The sequence below is a fragment of the Myxocyprinus asiaticus genome, chromosome 30 (genome assembly GCF_019703515.2).
Source record: "Myxocyprinus asiaticus isolate MX2 ecotype Aquarium Trade chromosome 30, UBuf_Myxa_2, whole genome shotgun sequence".
NCBI lineage: Eukaryota > Metazoa > Chordata > Actinopteri > Cypriniformes > Catostomidae > Myxocyprinus > Myxocyprinus asiaticus.
The window spans coordinates 13416950-13436747 of record NC_059373.1 but is presented as its reverse complement, the minus strand read 5'-3'; the positions used below and the strand labels follow the sequence as shown (position 1 = coordinate 13436747).

General features: G+C 36.8%; 3 protein-coding genes across 6 annotated transcripts in view; 2 read left to right on the top strand and 1 right to left on the bottom strand.

The window, feature by feature from the left end:
* jazf1a (JAZF zinc finger 1a) overlaps nt 1–11983 on the top strand; it is a 29714-nt gene extending 17731 nt beyond the window's left edge. Inside the window, exons 2-5 of the mRNA XM_051664754.1 lie at nt 5465–5537; nt 5995–6191; nt 7351–7520; nt 9006–11983. Of these exons, the coding sequence (XP_051520714.1) occupies nt 5465–5537; nt 5995–6191; nt 7351–7520; nt 9006–9152 (587 nt within the window). The 3' untranslated portion in view covers nt 9153–11983. The remainder of the gene's footprint in view (nt 1–5464; nt 5538–5994; nt 6192–7350; nt 7521–9005) is intronic.
* Nucleotides 1–19798, top strand: part of aste1b (asteroid homolog 1b) — a 311837-nt gene that overhangs the window by 139367 nt on the left and 152672 nt on the right. The gene's annotated exons all lie outside the window — the stretch shown is intronic.
* tax1bp1a (Tax1 (human T-cell leukemia virus type I) binding protein 1a) overlaps nt 16401–19798 on the bottom strand; it is a 44642-nt gene continuing 41244 nt past the window's right edge. For all 3 annotated transcript variants that reach the window (XM_051664720.1, XM_051664721.1, XM_051664722.1), the window contains 4 exons: nt 19176–19359; nt 18921–19072; nt 17577–17662; nt 16401–16904 (listed from right to left, as the gene is read on the bottom strand). In XM_051664720.1, the coding sequence (XP_051520680.1) occupies nt 16694–16904; nt 17577–17662; nt 18921–19072; nt 19176–19359 (633 nt within the window). In that variant the 3' untranslated portion in view covers nt 16401–16693. The remainder of the gene's footprint in view (nt 16905–17576; nt 17663–18920; nt 19073–19175; nt 19360–19798) is intronic.

The window sequence follows — 19798 nt, the reverse complement described above, 5'->3', positions numbered from 1 at the left end:
TGTAAGGGCATTGACTGTTATGTGTGTGTGTGTGTGTGTGTGTTTCTAGTTTTGTGTTACCTTGCTACTTTTCTTGTGGTTGTGGAAGGACCTTGTGTGCCTCCATTTTGTAGGTTAAGGGAAATCATAAAATTGGAAAACATTAATTTTACCCTCCCTACACTGTTTTGCACCTGGCACGTTTAATTACACTTCACATCCATCTCGGCCCTCACACACACATTCAATATCAGAAAAAAGTTGCTGAAATTTAAAGATTTTCAATGGACGTGAATTAGAGGTATCTGGTGGAAAAGGGCGATAACTGATTAATCAGCCGATAGTTTTTAAAATGTATTTATAGAATGTCAGAAAAATGCATTATTATTTCCTTACTATGACGAACACAAAGAGTCCTAAATTAATAAAATCCCAGATGAGGTTTATTGTTCAACCAAAACCAAAAAAATAACCAGAAAAAAATGAAGATTTGTTGCATAATGCAGGACTTTTAAGTATAAACAAGCCCGAAACATCTGCAACTGTCGCCATAGATTTTTGCCAATAACGATAGTTCCAAAAAGCAACTATTGGCACCGATTAATCGGTAAAACGGATATATCGGACTGCCTCTAATGTGAATATAAAACTGTGACATGTTTCGTGAGGATATCATTTTAAATGATTCATTAAAGAAAATATTATAGTAATATATTATTTTTTTTAATTAATTTAGGTACCTACTAAAATGTTTTACTGCTCTGAAATGTAAGTTTATAATATAAATTCAATAAAAAATAAGTTTAACTAGCCTAAATGCTTTAAAAAATAAAAATACAATTAACAGTGAATACTTGTCTGCATTGAGTGCAATTTTTCTAAAGGTACTTTACTGGTACTTTCATTTTGAAGCTTGAAAGTCCACACCAGCAGGACAAATGATTTGGAAACGCTAATAAAGCACTGATGAAGACCACCTCGGTGGTCCACCTGAGATACAAAAAAGTGTGTGTGTGTGAGGGTGTGTGTCCTCTTTATGAGGTGTGCAATGCCTAATCCATGCAATGCAGACACAAGAGAGAGCTCTGGTGGGATTTAGGCACACGCACAGGCAGGGGCAGACTGGACTAAAAAGTGTCCCAGAGTGGCCCACCAAACACACATAAAACCACTGTAAATGTGATGAGTGGATTTTTTTTAGAGAAAGCACTAAAAATAAGTACTTTATAGATCAGACAAATAACAGGTCAGAAAACATTTTCCCAACATACACATGATAGGTTAAAATGTACACAAGGGAAAGTGTGTATTTAAGGTGCACACTTAAAGTCAGCATTTCTTCAAAGTTTTTAAAGATCTTAATCACCTTTCAACTTTTTTCTAGAAATGCAAATAAACTATTGTCTTGGTTAATATGAGGTTGTGGAAACAAAAAGTATAATAATAATATATATGTATATATACTGTAGCTATAAAAGATCATAAGTTTTTTTTAAAAGTGTCACACAGCAGGACACTGATGACAATGCTAAAAATTCATGTCAATTACTCGCATTAACTGTGTAATGTGTTTTTTTTTTTAAATCAATGAAAACAAAGTTGGCCAAAATATGTATGTATATAAATATATGTAAAACAAAAGAAACATACCTCTTAAAGTGTAGAACTTTGCAGTATTTTGCAGATTCATTGCTCATATTTTCACTCTGAGTTTGTTGCGTCTTTAAATCTGCAATGATTTAATTCCTTCCCCAGATTATTCTTGAGAAAAAGTGAAAAGCTTTATGCTTTGACAAATGCTGTTTCAGAAGAATTGACTTTATTGCCAAGTAAGTTTTCACATACAAGGAATTTGCCTTGGTGTTTGATGCATATAATAACAATAAACATAGTAAGATAATAATAAACTGTATTTAAGATACAATATATATAGAAAAAGTAAACTGACTGGTTTTAATAAAGGAGCTGTACAGTTGTGCAAAATATGTGCAGTTGTGTAGGGCTGTGCAGAATATGAACCATAGAATGTGCAAATGTTCACTGTTCACAGTTGTTCACAGTTCAAAGAAAAGTTGACAGTTTGAGTATAATAAAAATTGCAATAGACCAAATTAATGTTCTTTAAGTTGATGCAAGACAGTTGTGGAAACTATCATAATCCTTTAAACAAATGAAGCCTCAAAGACTTAAATAGCCACAAGTAATATTTTTCATGATTTATTTTCTGCATTTTTATCAGGCGCGAGCATTATTCAGCAAGCCGCACTTCAGTTCCCTGAAGTATGAATAAATTATGCAAATGACTATGTACTGGTCATAGCTTTACTGTTTGCAGATTTTATATATGCTGCTGTTATTGTATTTGTTGTAACTTGCAGTTATTTGTCCTTTTGTGATTATTCAGAGCTCATCTTATACTTAATATGTTGTCTTTGGTTGTCACCATTATTGTGATTTGTATGTCAAATAATGAGTTCCACGTGAGTTTAAGGAGTTAATGCACACATATGGAAATGCCCTACCATGTGTAAAAAGTTTAAAAATAAAAGCAATTTCAGTTTTCAAAATAAAAGCCATTATACTGATTTTACTTTACAGAGTTTATTGAATATTCATTCTGTAATTGGGTTCATGCGGGCGAATATATATTGCTTGTAGGACGGGCCGGTACTTACACAGCAGCGGGCCAGCCCAAATTACACCTCGGCCCATCGGGAAAACGTCTAGTATGGCCAGTCTGTCCCTGAATACAGGTGGCACTCTGGAGTGGTTTTACAATAAAGACTAAGAATATGTAACTATTATGTGTAATTTGTACAAAGCATTTGTCTTTTGCAGTATTTTTGGAGTTTTGGACATGTTCTTAACTATTGTAAAATTTGCAATGTTGTGCTTAAACCCAACTGGGTTGCAAATAAAACGTTTGCAAGTTGTGTGAAATGTGACAGAGTGCAAAAGTTTTTTTTTTTTACATGCAAGACCCTGGTACGCTCTCCAAAAGCATTAAGAGAGCATGTTGAAGCTGCTTAACAATTATTCTCCTTTAAAATTAAGTGAACATGGTGGAATGCTTTTAATGGCTTTGGGCAAAACCTCATTTAGACGTATGGGACCTATTATATACACTGCCTGTTATACACAGTTCTAACTGTGCATACGCATGCAATGCAAACCATATTCAACACAAAAACCTTGCTTTTCTTTGACTGTTCTTCTCTCCAAATAATTGTGCTGAATGTGCCAGCCTCTCACACACTCACCACTGTATGTCTTTTTTCTCTTTGTGAGGTCTGTTGTGCACTATTTATGTTTTAATGAGCTCTAAGCAGCAATTACCATCCTACAATTTATACACAACCACACACACATACAGTAAACAATGCCTTCATTAAGTAACATGTTGTGGAAGTGTGTGCACATGTGTATAAGAGAGAGGCAAATAGACATACTGATCAATGCCATTGGATGGGGCTCTGTGCCACATGGGGGCAGTCTCAGGCTGTGATAAAGACTATAGTAGGACACACACATACATGCACTCTTGGCAGAGGAACATTTGAAGCATTGGCTGGTGTGCCTCAGGTACTGGAAGCTGCCTGCTGTCACAACGAGCAGAATGGAAAAAGTGTGGCGGTGTGGCATTAGGGTTACTTGTTTGACTAAGCTTACAGTAAGCACAAAGCAAACTTAAGCAAAAACAAGCTGTTATCTAATGTGTTCACGTATACAGTGACCCCCAAAACATTTTGGACGTTTAAGTCACACTTATTTCATTAAATAACAAAATTTGAGTGTGGCATCTGCAAAAAAAAATGACTACTTTTCTCAATATTAACTTTTGAGTAATTCAAGAATAAAGGGCAAAAAAGTTATTCAAATGCAAAGATGGTGCAATAATATTTTTTGAAGAGAACTCATGTAAGATTAGAAGTTTTAAAGGCAAAACTGCAGCAATATCAAATACATTATGAAGATAATCCATGTAAAATCAAAGTTTTTAAAAGATGATGCAAGGCAGAGATGCTGTGATATAATTTACATGTTAGGAGAACCCAAATAAGAAAAATTGTTTTTGTTTTTAAGACATTTGATGCAAATAAAATACACATCATTATTGCTGGTTCAAATTTACTTCCTTGAGGTACTTTATGCTTAATGTTGGTGGGCAAAACTGTATTATGTACTTTAGCGCTGGTTTTGGTAACTGCAGTGGCTCCTGAAATGATCCAATACTCAAATTTTATTGTTCAACCGTTTCACTGCCGGGCGGGAATATGGAACAACAGACACACTTGCCATAAAAACAAACTTTCTTTGTTGTCGTGCAAATGCTCGGTCATGGTGTGCAAGGCCCCAAAGGAATCCAATTTGTGTTTGGTATGAAAGGGCATCTAACCAGTTGGGATAATTTTAATTGTTAGGTAAACTCTCTCATTTTCTCACCCTCAAGCCATTCCAGATGTGTAAGACTTTCTTCTACTGAACACAAACAAGGATTTTTAGAATCCAAGTGTATGAGTACCAAAATTTTGAAGCTCTGAAAACACAAAGGCAGCATAAAAGTAATCCATATGACTCCAGTTGTTAAATTAATTTCTTCAGAAACTATTACTATAAGTATACTACTATATATACTATAAGTATAGGTGAGAGATCAGTATTTAACTCCTTTTTTTTTTTTTTTTTTTTTTTTTTTTTTTTACTATCACTCTCCACTTTCACATTCTTTTTTTTTGTTTTTGGTGATTCACATTCTTCATGCATATCGCCACCTAATGGGCAGGGAGAAGAATTTACAGTAAAACAGGACTTAAATATTGATCTGTTTCTCACCCACACCTATCATAACTCTTCGGAAGACATGGATTTAACCACTGGAGTTTTATGGATAACTTTTACATTATGCTGCCTTTTTATGTGCATTTTGAAGCTTCAAAATTGTTGTACCCATTTACATGCATTGTGAGGACCTACAGAGCTGATATATTCTTCTAAAAATCTTTGTATGTGTTCAGCAGAAGAAAGAAAGTGAAAGGGCATGAGAGTGAGCAAATGATCAGAGAATTTTCATTTTTCAATTTTCACTTTAAGAAGTCGTAGTTCATTACATTTAACTATGTTCCACAAAATCTGACAACCCGAAAGTGTCCAAACCTAATGTTAAACTATTTATCTGTTGTTTTATAATTTGAAACCTAACAAATGCCTTTCTGTGAAATGTTTTGCTAGAAAAGTGTTAGCTCTACCTTTCTTTAAAATAAATACCACTTGATTTGATATTTTGTTATATAATACAAATACTTTCACACATTTTAAAGTGTGGCTCAAGAGCCACAATTCCTTTTTCCCCACTGTAGGTCATACTGCAAGCATACCCAGTATCACTTTTTCCTTCTATCCACCTATACGTGCATCTTTACCTTCACCTTTTATCCTATGTATTTTACAGTCTTATGTGCTTGTATTGTCTCTGTCCCACTCTCAGATACAGATCCCAGGGTTCTGGAGAGGCAGGAACTACAGCAGCCCACATACGTTGCTCTGAGCTACATTAATAGGTGCGTCAAATAATGATCTAAACAAAAAGATGAATTTATTCACACTTCATGACAAATATGCTTTCCTTCTAAACTATATATTTCAAAATCTATTTTAGAAATGAATTAAAGCAGTTTAAGGAAGTTTAAAATTTAAGGGGAATTTTGAAATTTCTGAGACATTAGCAGCAACTCGAGAATACAAGGCAGAAAAATATTAGTAGTAATAATGCCTGGACTCTGTTCTCTGTTACAAAGTGTAATTACTTTTGCAATTACTTGTGGTGTCATGTGTGTCGCAGAAATTACACCACCTTTAAACTGCTTGGTTCTTTGGAGGTCGGTATAGAAAAATAACTGTTTAGTTTGACACATACTTTGATGAATGCCTAAAGCATGTCTATTGTAGCTTAAATTACTGTCTTTCCTAGAACTTCAGGTACAACATGATCATGGCATGTATTCTGTTTTTGTTTAGATTCATGACTGAAGCAGCACGCAGAGAGCAAGAAACTCAGAAGAAGAAGGTCCAACCCAAAATTGCTATATCAGTCATTGGAGGTGTATCACGTAACAATACGGCCACGCCTCCTCGCCATAGCAATGGCAGCCTAACCCCACCTGTTACTCCACCCATCACTCCATCATCCTCCTTTCGCAGCAGTACACCAACAGGTTATTTGTGTGTGTGTGTGTGTGTTTAGGTGAATAAAGTTACACTCAAAAATTGTAGCGTATTTTTTTAATTTATTTTTCACATTTTAATTTCACAACACAATTCCATCAAATTGAACTAATTTTTAATAAAAATGACTGATTTTTATTTTTTAAATTTGATAGAAATTAGTTTTGAAATGTGTGAATCTTATAAAAAAAATGTTTTTGAGTGTGGAAACATGAAATGTAGATTTATGTGAAAAAGATTAAAATAACTTATAATAACTTACAATTCATAATAATGTATTATACAATAACATTATAACACATAAATGTATAAATAAAACGTTCATTTTTTTTCGTGTTATTTGTACCTTAATGGCTACTGATTTCTCATAGTTTAATTAATATTACCCAAATTAGACTCCTCTTGCATATTAAAGGGATAGTTCAAAAATGAATGTTAACCTCAGTCACCATGAATTCTTATTGCATCTTTTTCCAAACAATGGAAGTTAATGATGACTGAGGCTAACATTCTGTCTAACATCTCCTTTTCCAAGAAAGTTTGGAACAACATGAGGGTGAGTAAATGATGACAGAACTTTTTTGTTGTTGGGTGAACTATCCCTTTTATCCCTCAATTTGACTTACCTTGTATTTTAAAGGGTCTGAAATGTTTAGAAAATTTGGCTCCTAAATTAAGGTTTGTTCAATTTGCTGTCAAAGTAAGATTTCCTCAACGTAAAACTGCATGAATTCAATGTGTGTGAGTGTGTATGGGTTTGGACCTCAAAAGTTTCTATTTATTTAAACCAAATGAGTTTGCCATGGTGCCGTCCACCCCTCCTGCAGCTCAGTTTTTATCATTTGGACATTTAAAAAAGACATATCAGTTGATGTTCTGTTCTAATAAACATGCCAACAGTCTGCAACAAAACCTAACAAGTACACTTGATTACTGCCTGTTACGTTACGTTGTGGTACATCTCTTAGAAGTATTAAGTCTGAACTAACTGTGACCAAAAAAACTCATTAGCACCCTAATGATGAAGCATTGGATAATTGGACCAAAGGGCACATTTACTTTTTCAGTTCTCATTAGCTCTTTCATCAGCAAATATATGAAGCAAATTAATGACTAATTAACAAGTTTAACTTTCTTGTTGTGCCCCAGGCAGTGAGTGTGATGAGGAGGAAGTGGAGTATGAGGACTCTGACAGCGATGAGTCCTGGACTACAGAAAGTGCCATCAGCTCAGAGTCCATCCTCAGCTCCATGTGCATGAATGGAGGCGATGAGAAACCCTTTGCATGTCCTGTTCCAGGCTGCAAGAAGAGATATAAGGTACCGCACATGTTTGTAATCATGTCTTTGAGGACTTCAAGAAGTTCTAAAACAATCTAATCTTGCAATCACCCTCTCAGAGCATAAAGGCACTCACACAATTTGTTGCTGGTAAAGGGACAGGTCACCCAAAAATGAAAATTCTGTTATTATTTACTCACTCTTATGTTGTTCCAAACCTGCATAAAATTTGACAGCTTCAGTCAGCATTCATTTTCACTGTTTGGGAACGAAATGCACTGAAAGTAAATGGCGATCCCAGCATTCTGACTAAGATCTTTTGAGTTCAACACAAGAAAGAAAGTTATAAGGGTTTGAACAACATGATGGTGAGTAAATAATAAGAACAGAATTTAAAGTTTTAGATGAATATCTCTTTAATTTAAAGTGTTAGTTCACCCAAAAATGAAAATTCTCATTCATCATTTACTCACCCTCATGCCATCCCAGGTATGTATGACTGACTTCAGCAGAACACATTTGAAGAAAAATTGAAAAATATCTTAGCTCAGTAGGTCCTTAAAATGCAAGTGGATGGTGATCAAACTTTTGAAGCTCCAAATATCACAGTCAGAATAAACCATCAATATGACCCCAGCGGTCTTCTAAAGAGACATGATCACTTTTGGTGTGAAAAAAGATCAAAATTGAAGTACTTTTTAACTATAATCCATCGCTTCCGGTCAGCAGCAGTATGCACGTTCACATCACGAGAGGGTGGAGTTTACGTGGTCTCATGTGACATATTCGCGTTGGCATGTTACGGACGTAATCTCACGTTTCTCTCTCGGTTGAGACATCCAGGATGAGCACACAAATGCACCATTATGAGGAAAGAAACAGATACAAATACAGATCAAACCAAAACCAACCAAGCTACTGTACAGCGTTCCTGCTGCTCAGCTGTAAACAGCGCTGCTCTTCCGGGTGTCGCACGTGCGTCAGTTCTCGCATGAACAGGTCAACGTGATTACATCACACACGCATACCGCTGCTGACCGGACGCGATGGATTATAGTTAAAAAGTACTTGCATTTTGTTTTTTTTTATCGCACCAAAAGGGATCCTATCGCTATAGAAGACATTAATTTAACAGTTGGAGTCGTATCAATGACGTTTATGCTGACTGTCTGTTTTTTTTGGATCTTCAAAAGTCGGATCACCATTCACTTGCATTTTAAGGACCTACTGAGCTAAGATATTTTTCTATTTTCCTTCAAATGTGTTCTGCTGAGGAAAGAAAATCATAGACATCTGGGATATCATGAGGGTGAGTAAATGATGAGAGAATTACAATTTTTGGGTGAACTATCGCTTGAAGCTAATTATAATGACCTTAGACTAACCCTAAAATACATGCTATTGGCATTTTATAATATTTTGTTGCCACGACAGATTGGGAAGCTGCAGTAATTATTATTTCTGGAGAGTTCTTTGGACACTATCTCACTCTCTTTTGTTCCTTCTACCTACTCTCTCTTTCAGAATGTGAATGGTATAAAGTACCATGCTAAAAATGGGCACAGGACGCAGATCCGTGTGAGGAAGCCCTTCAAGTGTCGCTGTGGGAAAAGCTATAAAACCTCTCAAGGCCTTAGACATCACACCATCAACTTCCACCCACCTCTGTGATATATATACACGTGCACACACACCCCGTCATTTTCACGTTTACCTAAACATTCTTTCATTTCTGGATCACATAAACTGGGATCAAATGCTGATTTTTCCATGATGCTTTTTTTTTTTTTGTGTGTGTGGTTATATATGCATGTAGATATACTTGTACATTTGCACATTCCATGTATATCATTTCTTTTTCTTTTTTAAGATGTCCTATATATTTCTTTCATGTTTTTTGTTTTTTTTTATCTTCGTGACAAGATGACTGAAAAGGCATTGAGAATGAAAGTACTCTGTTGAAGATTAGGATATGACAAAAACATTCATTTCTGATTTTTAAATAAGTTAAGTAAAACGTTTTTACAATCAGAAAAGAAGAGCAGAGAGGTTCTAGATCATTTTTTCCCCCGCCTGTTAAACATACTTAGATATGTTGAAAGACGTGTACATAGAAAATTATATAAAGACACATTTATATATGGATATTAGTAGCTGAGTTGTATTATCCAAACATTTTATTTTCCATCATATATTTTTCAGAACTTTATATTGTTTTATAGAAAGTTAAAGTTTATCATTTTTATGGACTTTTTTTTTTTTTTTTTTTAAAGTAACATTTCATATTTTTATTTGCTTTGTAGAGAAGCAGTATTTTATTGTCTGAATTGGAAGGATATTGATCTCAGGTCACAATACAGCTGCCAACTTTCAAACAAACAAACCAGGAAACAGGAAAACATTGAAATTCCACTCCGTTCCAGAACATTCCACACAGAATATCAAAGTGGCTGACATTTCCGTTTTTGTTTGCATGCGGCTGGCATGCATGCAGCACCCTCTGTGTAAAATTAAATCGTCTGCATGTGGCCTTTTCTACTGCCTGGAGATTGCATTTAAGCAGTTTCATTACGTAGAAATGGTTTATCATGTATCTAGTTGCATTTGATTTCCAAGCAATGTTTTACAGAATGATCCCTGAATGAAAATACACTTTTGTCGAAGTTAAACCTCGGCCTGAAGAGAGACAAAGAGGGGCAGATTTACTCTGCCCTGTCACCCGGCTGTTATGCCAGCAGTGCAGAAGTGCCAAGTAATTCTTTCCCACTGTTGAAAAAGAAACATGGATGATCTGCCAAACACTTCGGGTCACATCTGGCTATCCGTTTGGTGCCTGTTAGCGGAGCAGCCTTAAAAAGGACCTAAACTTCTGTTTGTGTACTCAGCCTTGCAGTATTGTTTGTCTGTTTTAGCTCGTAAGGTTCTGTCAGCCTTATTTCAGTCATTGCCGTTGATGATTTTTTTTTTGTACACAAATTGTCCTTGATTTTAATGTCTTGTTGTATTTGTAAACAAGTATGTTGCCGTCTGCTTGCCTTGTATTGTAGGCTATGGCTTGCTAGCATGAAACGATCGCTTAGCTGCTCTGCTGTCTCTTGGCTTGTAGTCATACTGTTACAGTCTTTGTTGTCAAAAGTATTAGATCATTACTTTATATTGTTATTACTGTTAGTATTACAGTTTGATAGTGCCAGATGCATAGCTATGCCTGAATACAGTTTTTCCAACTTTAATTCTTGAACAATTTCGTATCGGCCCTGTTGTCAGCCAAATAAGTATACCATGGTTTACAAAAGTGAAAGGTTATAGGCTGTGTCAGCCAGACTAGCAACTGCTAAGAGCCTAACCTCTTTTGGTGCAAAGAAAGGACCAAGTAAGCTCTCCTATCCACTAATCTGTTTTTCTCGGTTCACTCTGGTCAAATTAAAAAACATAGACCAAAAATGGCACTACCAAATCTCTAGTTAGGAAGCTTGAAGTGAAAAGGTGCTGAAACTTACAAAAACGTACTGTGGTGGTACAATGGCATAGTGATGGAATCAGTTGGTAATTCCATGGTTCTTTGACATTTACCATGGAATCGAATGATTACTGTACTTGTGTATCATGGTATTTACATGGTTCTCCAAGGTACTTTAAAGAATGCCAGTATTTGTATTACCATGGCACCTTGGCCAAAAACCCATGGTAAAACCATGGTACTATTTGAAACTTTGTTAGTGGTGCTATGACTGGACATTCCAGAATTTAAGTTGGTGGTGTTTAGTAAATATAGGATACTTCCATATGGTTTCATTCTTTGAAAAGTTTGAGATTTGCCATTTTAGATGATTCTTGGGTATCAGGTTCTGCAGTTAAACGCTAATATCCAGATTGGTCATGTGAACTTCCATCATGGAAAATGGGAAAACTGACAGCAGTTGGAAAGAAGAGGCTTAAAGTTGAATTAATTTAGATGCCAAATAACTCTTGAGCAGGATAAGGGAGTATGTTTGGATGCCTGTCCATGAGTGACTCATTCTAGATAATTCACTGTCCTGTTACTTTCGAATTCACTCGGCATCATGTTTGTTTGTGTGTGTATTTTTGGATGCTGTACTAGTACATTTGTACTTCTCTTCAGCTACAGTGTCATTTGGTCTCAGCTTTGAGACACAAACTAGAACCTGTTAAACATGATTTTAATGGATAGGACCCGTGTGAGTTCTCGCACTGACCATGTAGAGTAATGTGACTGAGATTCATTTATTTTGGAGGGAGTTTGATATACTATATAGTGAATGTATCGTATTGCAAGTCTTTTGTAAAGTGCTTTTGAAATTATATTTTCGTACTGTATGTTTTTGTGGAAAACGTTTTGTGGAACAGAGGCAATTTGTATGTATGTACAATGTGTGCGTGTTTGTGTGAGCGAATGAGAGACTCTTTTGAGATGTCTTTATCTTTAAGCTGCAATGTAAAACTTCGGACAATGGTAGAAAAATAAAAAAAAGCAAACAAAAAAATGGTTCCCCTGCTTCTGTGATTTGTTCATACAGAAATTAACATGGAATGCCCTGGCATAGGTTTATCAGGGAATTTTAAAATTGATTTCCATGTCAGTGGAAATTTCAATAGTGAGTTATCCTCTGCTCTAAAATGTTTCATCAGCTTGAAATTGTTCTTTGTGAAAAATAAAAAATTATGTAAAAATATGTTGAAAGAAATTCTTTTAAATTATAAAAATAGTTTAAATTATAAATAACATATTAAATTATAATTTAAAAAATCCTTAGTGACATTGAACTGAAAAGGTAGTGGAACCATAAGCGTAGTTCTAGCAGGAAGATTTTGGGATTCATTATATCAGGCATATCATCCAATCATAATACAGCCTCCGCTTTATAAGCCTCTCCTGGTTTGCATACTTCCATTGTTTTAAGCCCCCTCCACCCCATCAGCACCAGTTTAGGTCCCGTCCTGGGCGGGGATAAGCTCTGCTCCCATGCAGTCATGGCCTCCGGCAGGATCTGAAGGTTCAAGCAAGAATCTGAGCGCTGAACCGTAAAACAGGGCTTACGCAAAATATGTTTCTTTACTTTCATATTAATTCCAATAATCCTCACTCCCGAGTCTTTTCTGATAGAAATGGAATTTCATTGTTGAAATGGTGTAAAAACCCTGCTATGGGTATGTTGATGTATAATGGCAAATGCAAGGACAAACATGATTTTATGAACTGGAGCTGTAGCATACTTTATTAATAAACACACTTGACACATACAAACACAGAGCAACCCTAAGTTAAACTTGCTGTCACATTTACAGTGAGTAGCCTCACCTGTGTCATATAAATGGATTTCAAGCAGCAACTGTGAATGTGATCAAATCTGTGAATTGTGCACTGTATGGCATTAGTAAAATGAGATGTGCATAATGCTGAAACCAGTACATGCATCATAATGTTTAATTGTTCAACATAAGATGTCTGAACCAATGATGCACCGAATTTATAGTTATAACACAGTGGCTCTCTAAATTCAATCATTTGGTCAATCTGGCTATAAATTTAAAGGGATAGTTCACCCAAAAATGAAAGTCCTGTCATTGTTTACTCACTCATGTTCTAAATCTTTATGACTTTTTCTTACAAGTGAATAGAGACTTAGGCTGTCAGTCCCTAACATTCAGCCTAACATCATCTTTTGTGTTCCATGAAAGAAAGAAAGTCATGCAAGTTTGTATATGAGAGAGTAAATAACAGAAATTTAATTTTTTGGTGAACCAACATTATCCCTTTAAATTAATGTATTACTGTCAGGGTGCATCACAGAAAAGGAGTTTCTAAGGTAACAATATTCCAGTCAATTCAGCTCTGTTTAGTGACCAAGGGTTTGACTTCTTAAGTTTATTAATGGTGGCCATTTCTTTTTGGCCAAGTAAAGTGACACATCATTGCATCATTGGTCCTTTAAAAATAGTCTTCATTTTTATAATCACCAACCTCAGGCCTTCAACTCTCATTTTAAAGCGCAATCAGTTTGACAATAGTGCACAGAGCTTAAAACTAAAAAAGAGCTTTTAAGTTATTATATATACAGTTGAAGTCAGACGTTTACATACACCTTAGCCAAATACATTTAAACTCAGTTTTTCACAATTCCTGACATTTAATCATAAAAAAACATTCCCTGGTCAGTTAGGATCACTATTTTAAGAATGTGAAATGTCAGAATTATACAGGTGCTGGTCATATAATTAGAATATCATCAAAAAGTTGATTTCACTAATTCCATTCAAAAAGTGAAACTTGTATATTATATTCATTCATTACACACAGACTGATATATTTCAAATGTTTTAAATATATGGGGTTAAGGTCAGGCGAGTTTGCTGGTCAATTAAGAACAGGGATACCATGGTCCTTAAACCAGATACTGGTTGCTTTGGCACTGTGTGCAGGTGCCAAGTCCTGTTGGAAAATGAAATCTGCATCTCCATAAAGTTGGTCAGCAGCAGGAAGCATGAAGTGCTCTAAAACTTCCTGGTATACGGCTGCGTTGACCTTGGACCTCAGAAAACACAGTGGACCAACACCAGCAGATGACATGGCACCCCAAACCATCACTGACTGTGGAAACTTTACACTGGACCTCAAGCAACGTGGATTGTGTGCCTCTCCTCTCTTCCTCCAGACTCTAGGACCCTGATTTCCAAAGGAAATGCAAAATTTACTTTCATCAGAGAACATAACTTTGACCACTCAGCAGCAGTCCAGTCCTTTTTGCCTTTAGCCCAGGTGAGACGCTTCAGACGCTGTCTGTTGTTCAAGAGTGGCTTGACACAAGGAATGCGACAGCTGAAACCCATGTCTTGCATACGTCTGTGCGTAGTGGTTCTCCCCCACATTTTTGAATGGGTTTTGTTTCACAATCCTCTCCAGGGTGCAGTTATCCCTATTGCTTGTACACTTTTTTCTACCACATCTTTTCCTTCCCTTCACCTCTCTATTAATGTGCTTGGACACAGAGCTCTGTGAACAGCCAGCCTCTTTTGCAATGACCTTTTGTGTCTTGCCCTCCTTGTGCAACGTGTCAATGGTCGTCTTTTGGACAACTGTCAAGTCAGTAGTCTTCCCCATGATTGTGTAGCATACAGAACTAGACTGAGAGACCATTTAAAGGCCTTTGCAGGTGTTTTGAGTTAATTAGCTGATTAGAGTGTGGCACCAGGTGTCTTCAATATTGAACCTTTTCACAATATTCTAATTTTCTGAGATACTGAATTTGGGATTTTCCTTAGTTGTCAGTTATAATCATCAAAATTAAAAGAAATAAACATTTGAAATATATCAGTCTGTGTGTAATGAATGAATATAATATACAAGTTTCACTTTTTGAATGGAATTAGTGAAATAAATCAACTTTTTGATGATATTCTAATTATATGACCAGCACCTGTAGTAGAGAGAATTATTTATTTCAGTTTTTCTTTCATCACATTCCCAGTGGGTCAGGAGTTTACATACACTTTGTTAGTATTTGGTAGCATTGCCTTTAAATGTTTAACTTGGGTCAAACATTTTGGGTAGTCTTCTACAAGTTTCTCACAATAAGTTGCTAGAATTTTGGCCCATTCCTCCAGACAGAATTGGTGTAACCTAGTCAGGTTTGTAGGCCTCCTTGCTCGCATGCTTTTTCAGTTCTGCCCACAAATTTTCTATCGGATTGAGGTCAGGGCTTTGTGTTGGCCACTCCAGTACCTTAACTTTGTTGTCCTTAAGCCATTTTGCCACAACTTTGGAGGTATGCTTGGGGTAATTGTCCATTTGGAAGACCCATTTGTGACCGAGCTTTAACTTCCTGGCTGATGTCTTGAGATATTGCTTCAATATATCCACATAATTTTCCTTTCTCATGATGTCATATATTTTGTGAAGTGCACCAGTCCCTCCTGCAGCAAAGCACCCCACAACATGATGCTGCCACCTCCATACTTCACAGTTGGGATGGTGTTCTTTGACTTGCAAACCTCACCCTTTTTCCTCCAAACATAACAATGGTCATTATGGCCAAACAGTTCAATTTTTGTTTCATCAGACAAGAGGACATTTCTCCAAAAAGTAAGATCTTTGCCCCCATGTGCATTTGCAAACTGTAGTCTGGCTTTTTTTTAATTGAAGGTTTTGGAGCAGTGGCTTCTTCATTGCTGAGCAGCCTTTCAGGTTATGTCGATATAGGACTCGTTTTACTGTGGATATAGATACTTGTCTACCTGTTTCCTCCAGCATCTTCACAAGGTCCTTTGCTGTTGTTCTGGGATTGATTTGCACTTTTTGCACCAAACTACGGTAATCTCTAGGAGATAGAATGTGTCTCCTTCCTGAGAGGTATGATGGCTCCGTGGTCACATGGTGTTTGTACAGATGAACATGGTACCTTCAGGCTTCTGGAAATTGCTCCTAAGGATGAACCAGACTTGTGGAAGTCCACAATTTCCACAATTGGCTGATTTCTTTTGATTTTCACATGATGTCAAGCAAGGAGGCACTGAGTTTGAAGATAGACCTTAAAATACATCCACAGGTACACCTCCAATTCAGTACATCTCCTATCAGAAGCTAATTGGCTAATTGTCTAAAGGTTTGACATCATTTTCTGGAATATTCTAAGCTGCTTAAAGGCACAGTTAACTTAGTGTATGTGAACTTCTGACCCACTGGAATTGTGATATAGTCGATTAAAAGTGAAACAATCTGTCTGTAAACAATTGTTGGAAAATTACTCATGTCATGCACAAAGTTGATGTTCTAAACGAATTGCCAAAACTATAGTTTGCTAATATTAAATCTGTGGAGTGGTTAGAAAATGAGGTTTAATGACTTCAACCCAAGTGTGTGTAAACTTCAACTGTGTGTGTATATATATATATATAGTATATATATATATATATATATATATATATATATATATATATATATAATTACACCTGAATTACAATATTTTAGTAATCTTTTCAGTCCCTTTGAAGTTTAAATATCTGAATAATGCTCATCTATATGCAAATCATGTATTCTGACTGGTGAATTGCCCTGGCACAAGCTGTGCAGCTATTACAACAAAGTAACACCATCAACTTCTGTCAAACAAAACACTGAAGCCTCTCCATCACCTGAGGCGTTTTATGTTTAACTAAAAGAAGAAAGCAGCAAAGAACACACAATTTTTTTCTCTCTAATCAAAGTTGTCAAAGTTGAGAACATTGCTATCAAAGTGCGTGTGCACGTGCTTCTCATAGAGCTGCTGTTGGCAGTCCAGAGGAAACTGCTCACTGCAGACGGGACACACCCTCCAGTGTGACTCCACATGTCGCTCAAAACTGCTCTGCTCAAAGTGTGGAGGGAAGATCACCTCACAGAGAGGACAACGCTTGTGAACGTCAGCTCTGTATGAAGAAAAAAGGACCAAAAAATCTAGAATTCTGGCACACCCCTGTGGCAAACATGCAGCAAATTCGCCACTCATTGTTTTACCAGGTAAATGAGCTTTGCACCAAACCCTCCATTGTTGCTTTAAGTGTTAGAATTGTCAATTTTTGCAAAAGGTTTACTGCAAATTTACCAAAACCAGTAAAGAGCTGCAAATATCCAGCAACAGATTTTACCCCTTATTAAGTGCTACTTTGTCGCAAATAACCCACTTTTTGTAAGGGGAAACATGCAATGTTCTGAATGGAAAACTAGCTTATTGCTTATTACATACTGTGCCTAGTAAACTCACCTAAATGTTTTTAAAATAGCAGCATAACCTATTCAACAAAAAACATCTAAAAGTAATGTTACATATTCGCATGACCTCACAAAATTACGATTAATTCAGAAAATGGCATCATTTCGGATATAAAACTGGATTAAAAAACACAAAATAAGCATTTTTATGTTAAAAAAAATTAGCAATCTAATCAATAATGAGTCAAGGAAAAGTTGTTAAATTACAGTTGATATTACTTCTGATTATTAGTCACTTTTGAAATGGAAAGTCAAGTATGATACGGTAGTATGCTATACCACATTGCCAAGGTGCTTGTGAACAGCGAGCGCGTATGTGCAAGTTTTACCTGGTGTCAAAGCAGAAGCTGGAGAGGCTGTCATTGGATTCAAGGCTCTGATGATCACAGACTGCAGGGGCCTCACCATCACCTCCCTAACAAAAAGTAAAAATAAATAAATAAACTAAAAATTATTTAAACACATACATAAACGTCATTTCTTCTTGACTGAGACCTAACAATACTATATTCAACAGCAGCCACATTTAACGGTCACCTCTCTTTTGAGACATAACAGCTTAGATCTCACACAGACACACAACACGCCCACACATTCTACGAAAAGCCACGCCTGTCTGCACACAGCCAGCTTCCTGCAAAAGGTTAATGGGCTTTTAACGCAGCAAACGAGAGAGGAAGAGAAAGAGGTCACGCCGATCTGCACCCTCAAATATCACAGGCCGACACCCCAAGCCAATTAGCATAGCCCTCGTCAACATATCTCTCTAACGAGCCTCTCCCTCGTCACTCTAATCCACTAACGAGCTCAAAAGAGAAAAGACTTAATTGCCATTTCATGCAAATTAACCGCCTCTGTATTAACCTATGAACTGAGGTCTGAGGGCGCGAGGAATGCAGAGGGCAGGGAAGAAGGAAAGAAGAAAAAGAGAGAAAGCGGGAGGGAAAGAGTGAACGAGTTTGAATCAAAGGTGGAAAGCCAAGAGGAAGGGTTGAAAGCACGGAAGGAAAAGTTGATAGAAAGAAAGAAAAGTGATGGTGGCTGAGGAGTGAGAAAAGACAGAAGGTAACACCACTTGAATGTAAGGATATTTGTGAAGAAAACAGTGATGTAGTTAAAGGTGCAATATATAACTGACATACTAATACTAACATACAAATGCCCGGTTATTATAATTAAAAGTATGACAGTCTACAGTATTACCAATATGACTGTGTTGGTTACCAATACAGCTCCCAAAGCACAGGTACAGTATATCATGAGACGTGTGTTGAAAAGCACATAGCTTGGAAATCATTGAGTTCAATTTTTTGCATTTTTGCTTGTGTAAACATCTAGTTAGCATCTTAAAAGAGCTTGCATTCCAAAGCTTTAAATGTCACAAAAACATCCGTTGATTGTCGTTTTAACATCTGACACAGCACGTTTAGCGACACATTGCCAATGAGCAAACGCTCTAAAAATGCCATTGCCCATATGAAAACACACAAATCAAACTGGAGTCTCGTCAATGTAGATATGTATGTTATCAGACCTGGTACTACTTTTAGGTGTTCGAGGTTGGACATTCAATAGACATGATCTGTTTTAGTATAAGTAGCTGTAATGCAGGTGGTTTCTATATTTCAACTGATGCTCCATCAATTTAACGAGGCTTCTTTTATGTTCCTTACGTTAGGCCGCTCCTCGGCTGGGTTCTCCAGGCCATCAGGGGGGCTGAGACTCCGTGAAGGCTGGCTGCAGACCACAGGACCACCCCACGGCGGAGGGGCCACAGGAGGGGGCCGGCAGGTTTGTTCAGGGGATAACGCCCCATCTGCTCCATCTAAAGAAGAGGCAGCATTGATTAGTGGATTACAAAATCCAGTTTCACAAACTCAACCACAATTTGCTTTTAAAAACTGATTGAATATGAGGAGCTTCCCTACCACGAGTCTCTTCCTCTGAATAGGGGTTTCCATATTGCAGTTCAGCAGGTTGTTGTGGTACCAGTGGAAGAGGAGGAGGGTCTTGTGGGTATGGCAGTGGGTAACGCAACACCAGTGGCTCTCTGACCTCTAACCTCTGACTTCCAGCTGCCACTGCCCCTCTGTTCATACACTGCCGCAACTCCTTTGAAAGAAACAAACCATCACTGTGGTGACCTTAAACCAATCTCTAAAGCTCCGATCACTTTGTTAATGACTTGCAGCCACAAAGTGACAGGAGACCATTAATTTTTTCGAGAGCTGGTGATTTCCGGCGATACGTGACCATTAGCGTCAGGATGTGTGCGTTTCGAGACGCGACAAAGATGAGAAAAGTTTAACTTTATGCAAATGCGGAGCTATATTGCACAGCGACAACAAATACATCATCCGTTTCCTGTGAGAGACGAGTCGAGTGCATGCAAGATGGAGATTGAGAAGTTATCGTTGTCATTGATTTCATTGTTCTTTATCATTTGTCTGTAACCACATATGTGGATATAATAAAAAAACAAAAACAATTATGCATGAAAAACTGTCAGAAATTGTCAGCATACTGAGTAAGTTTGATTTATAAATTGATA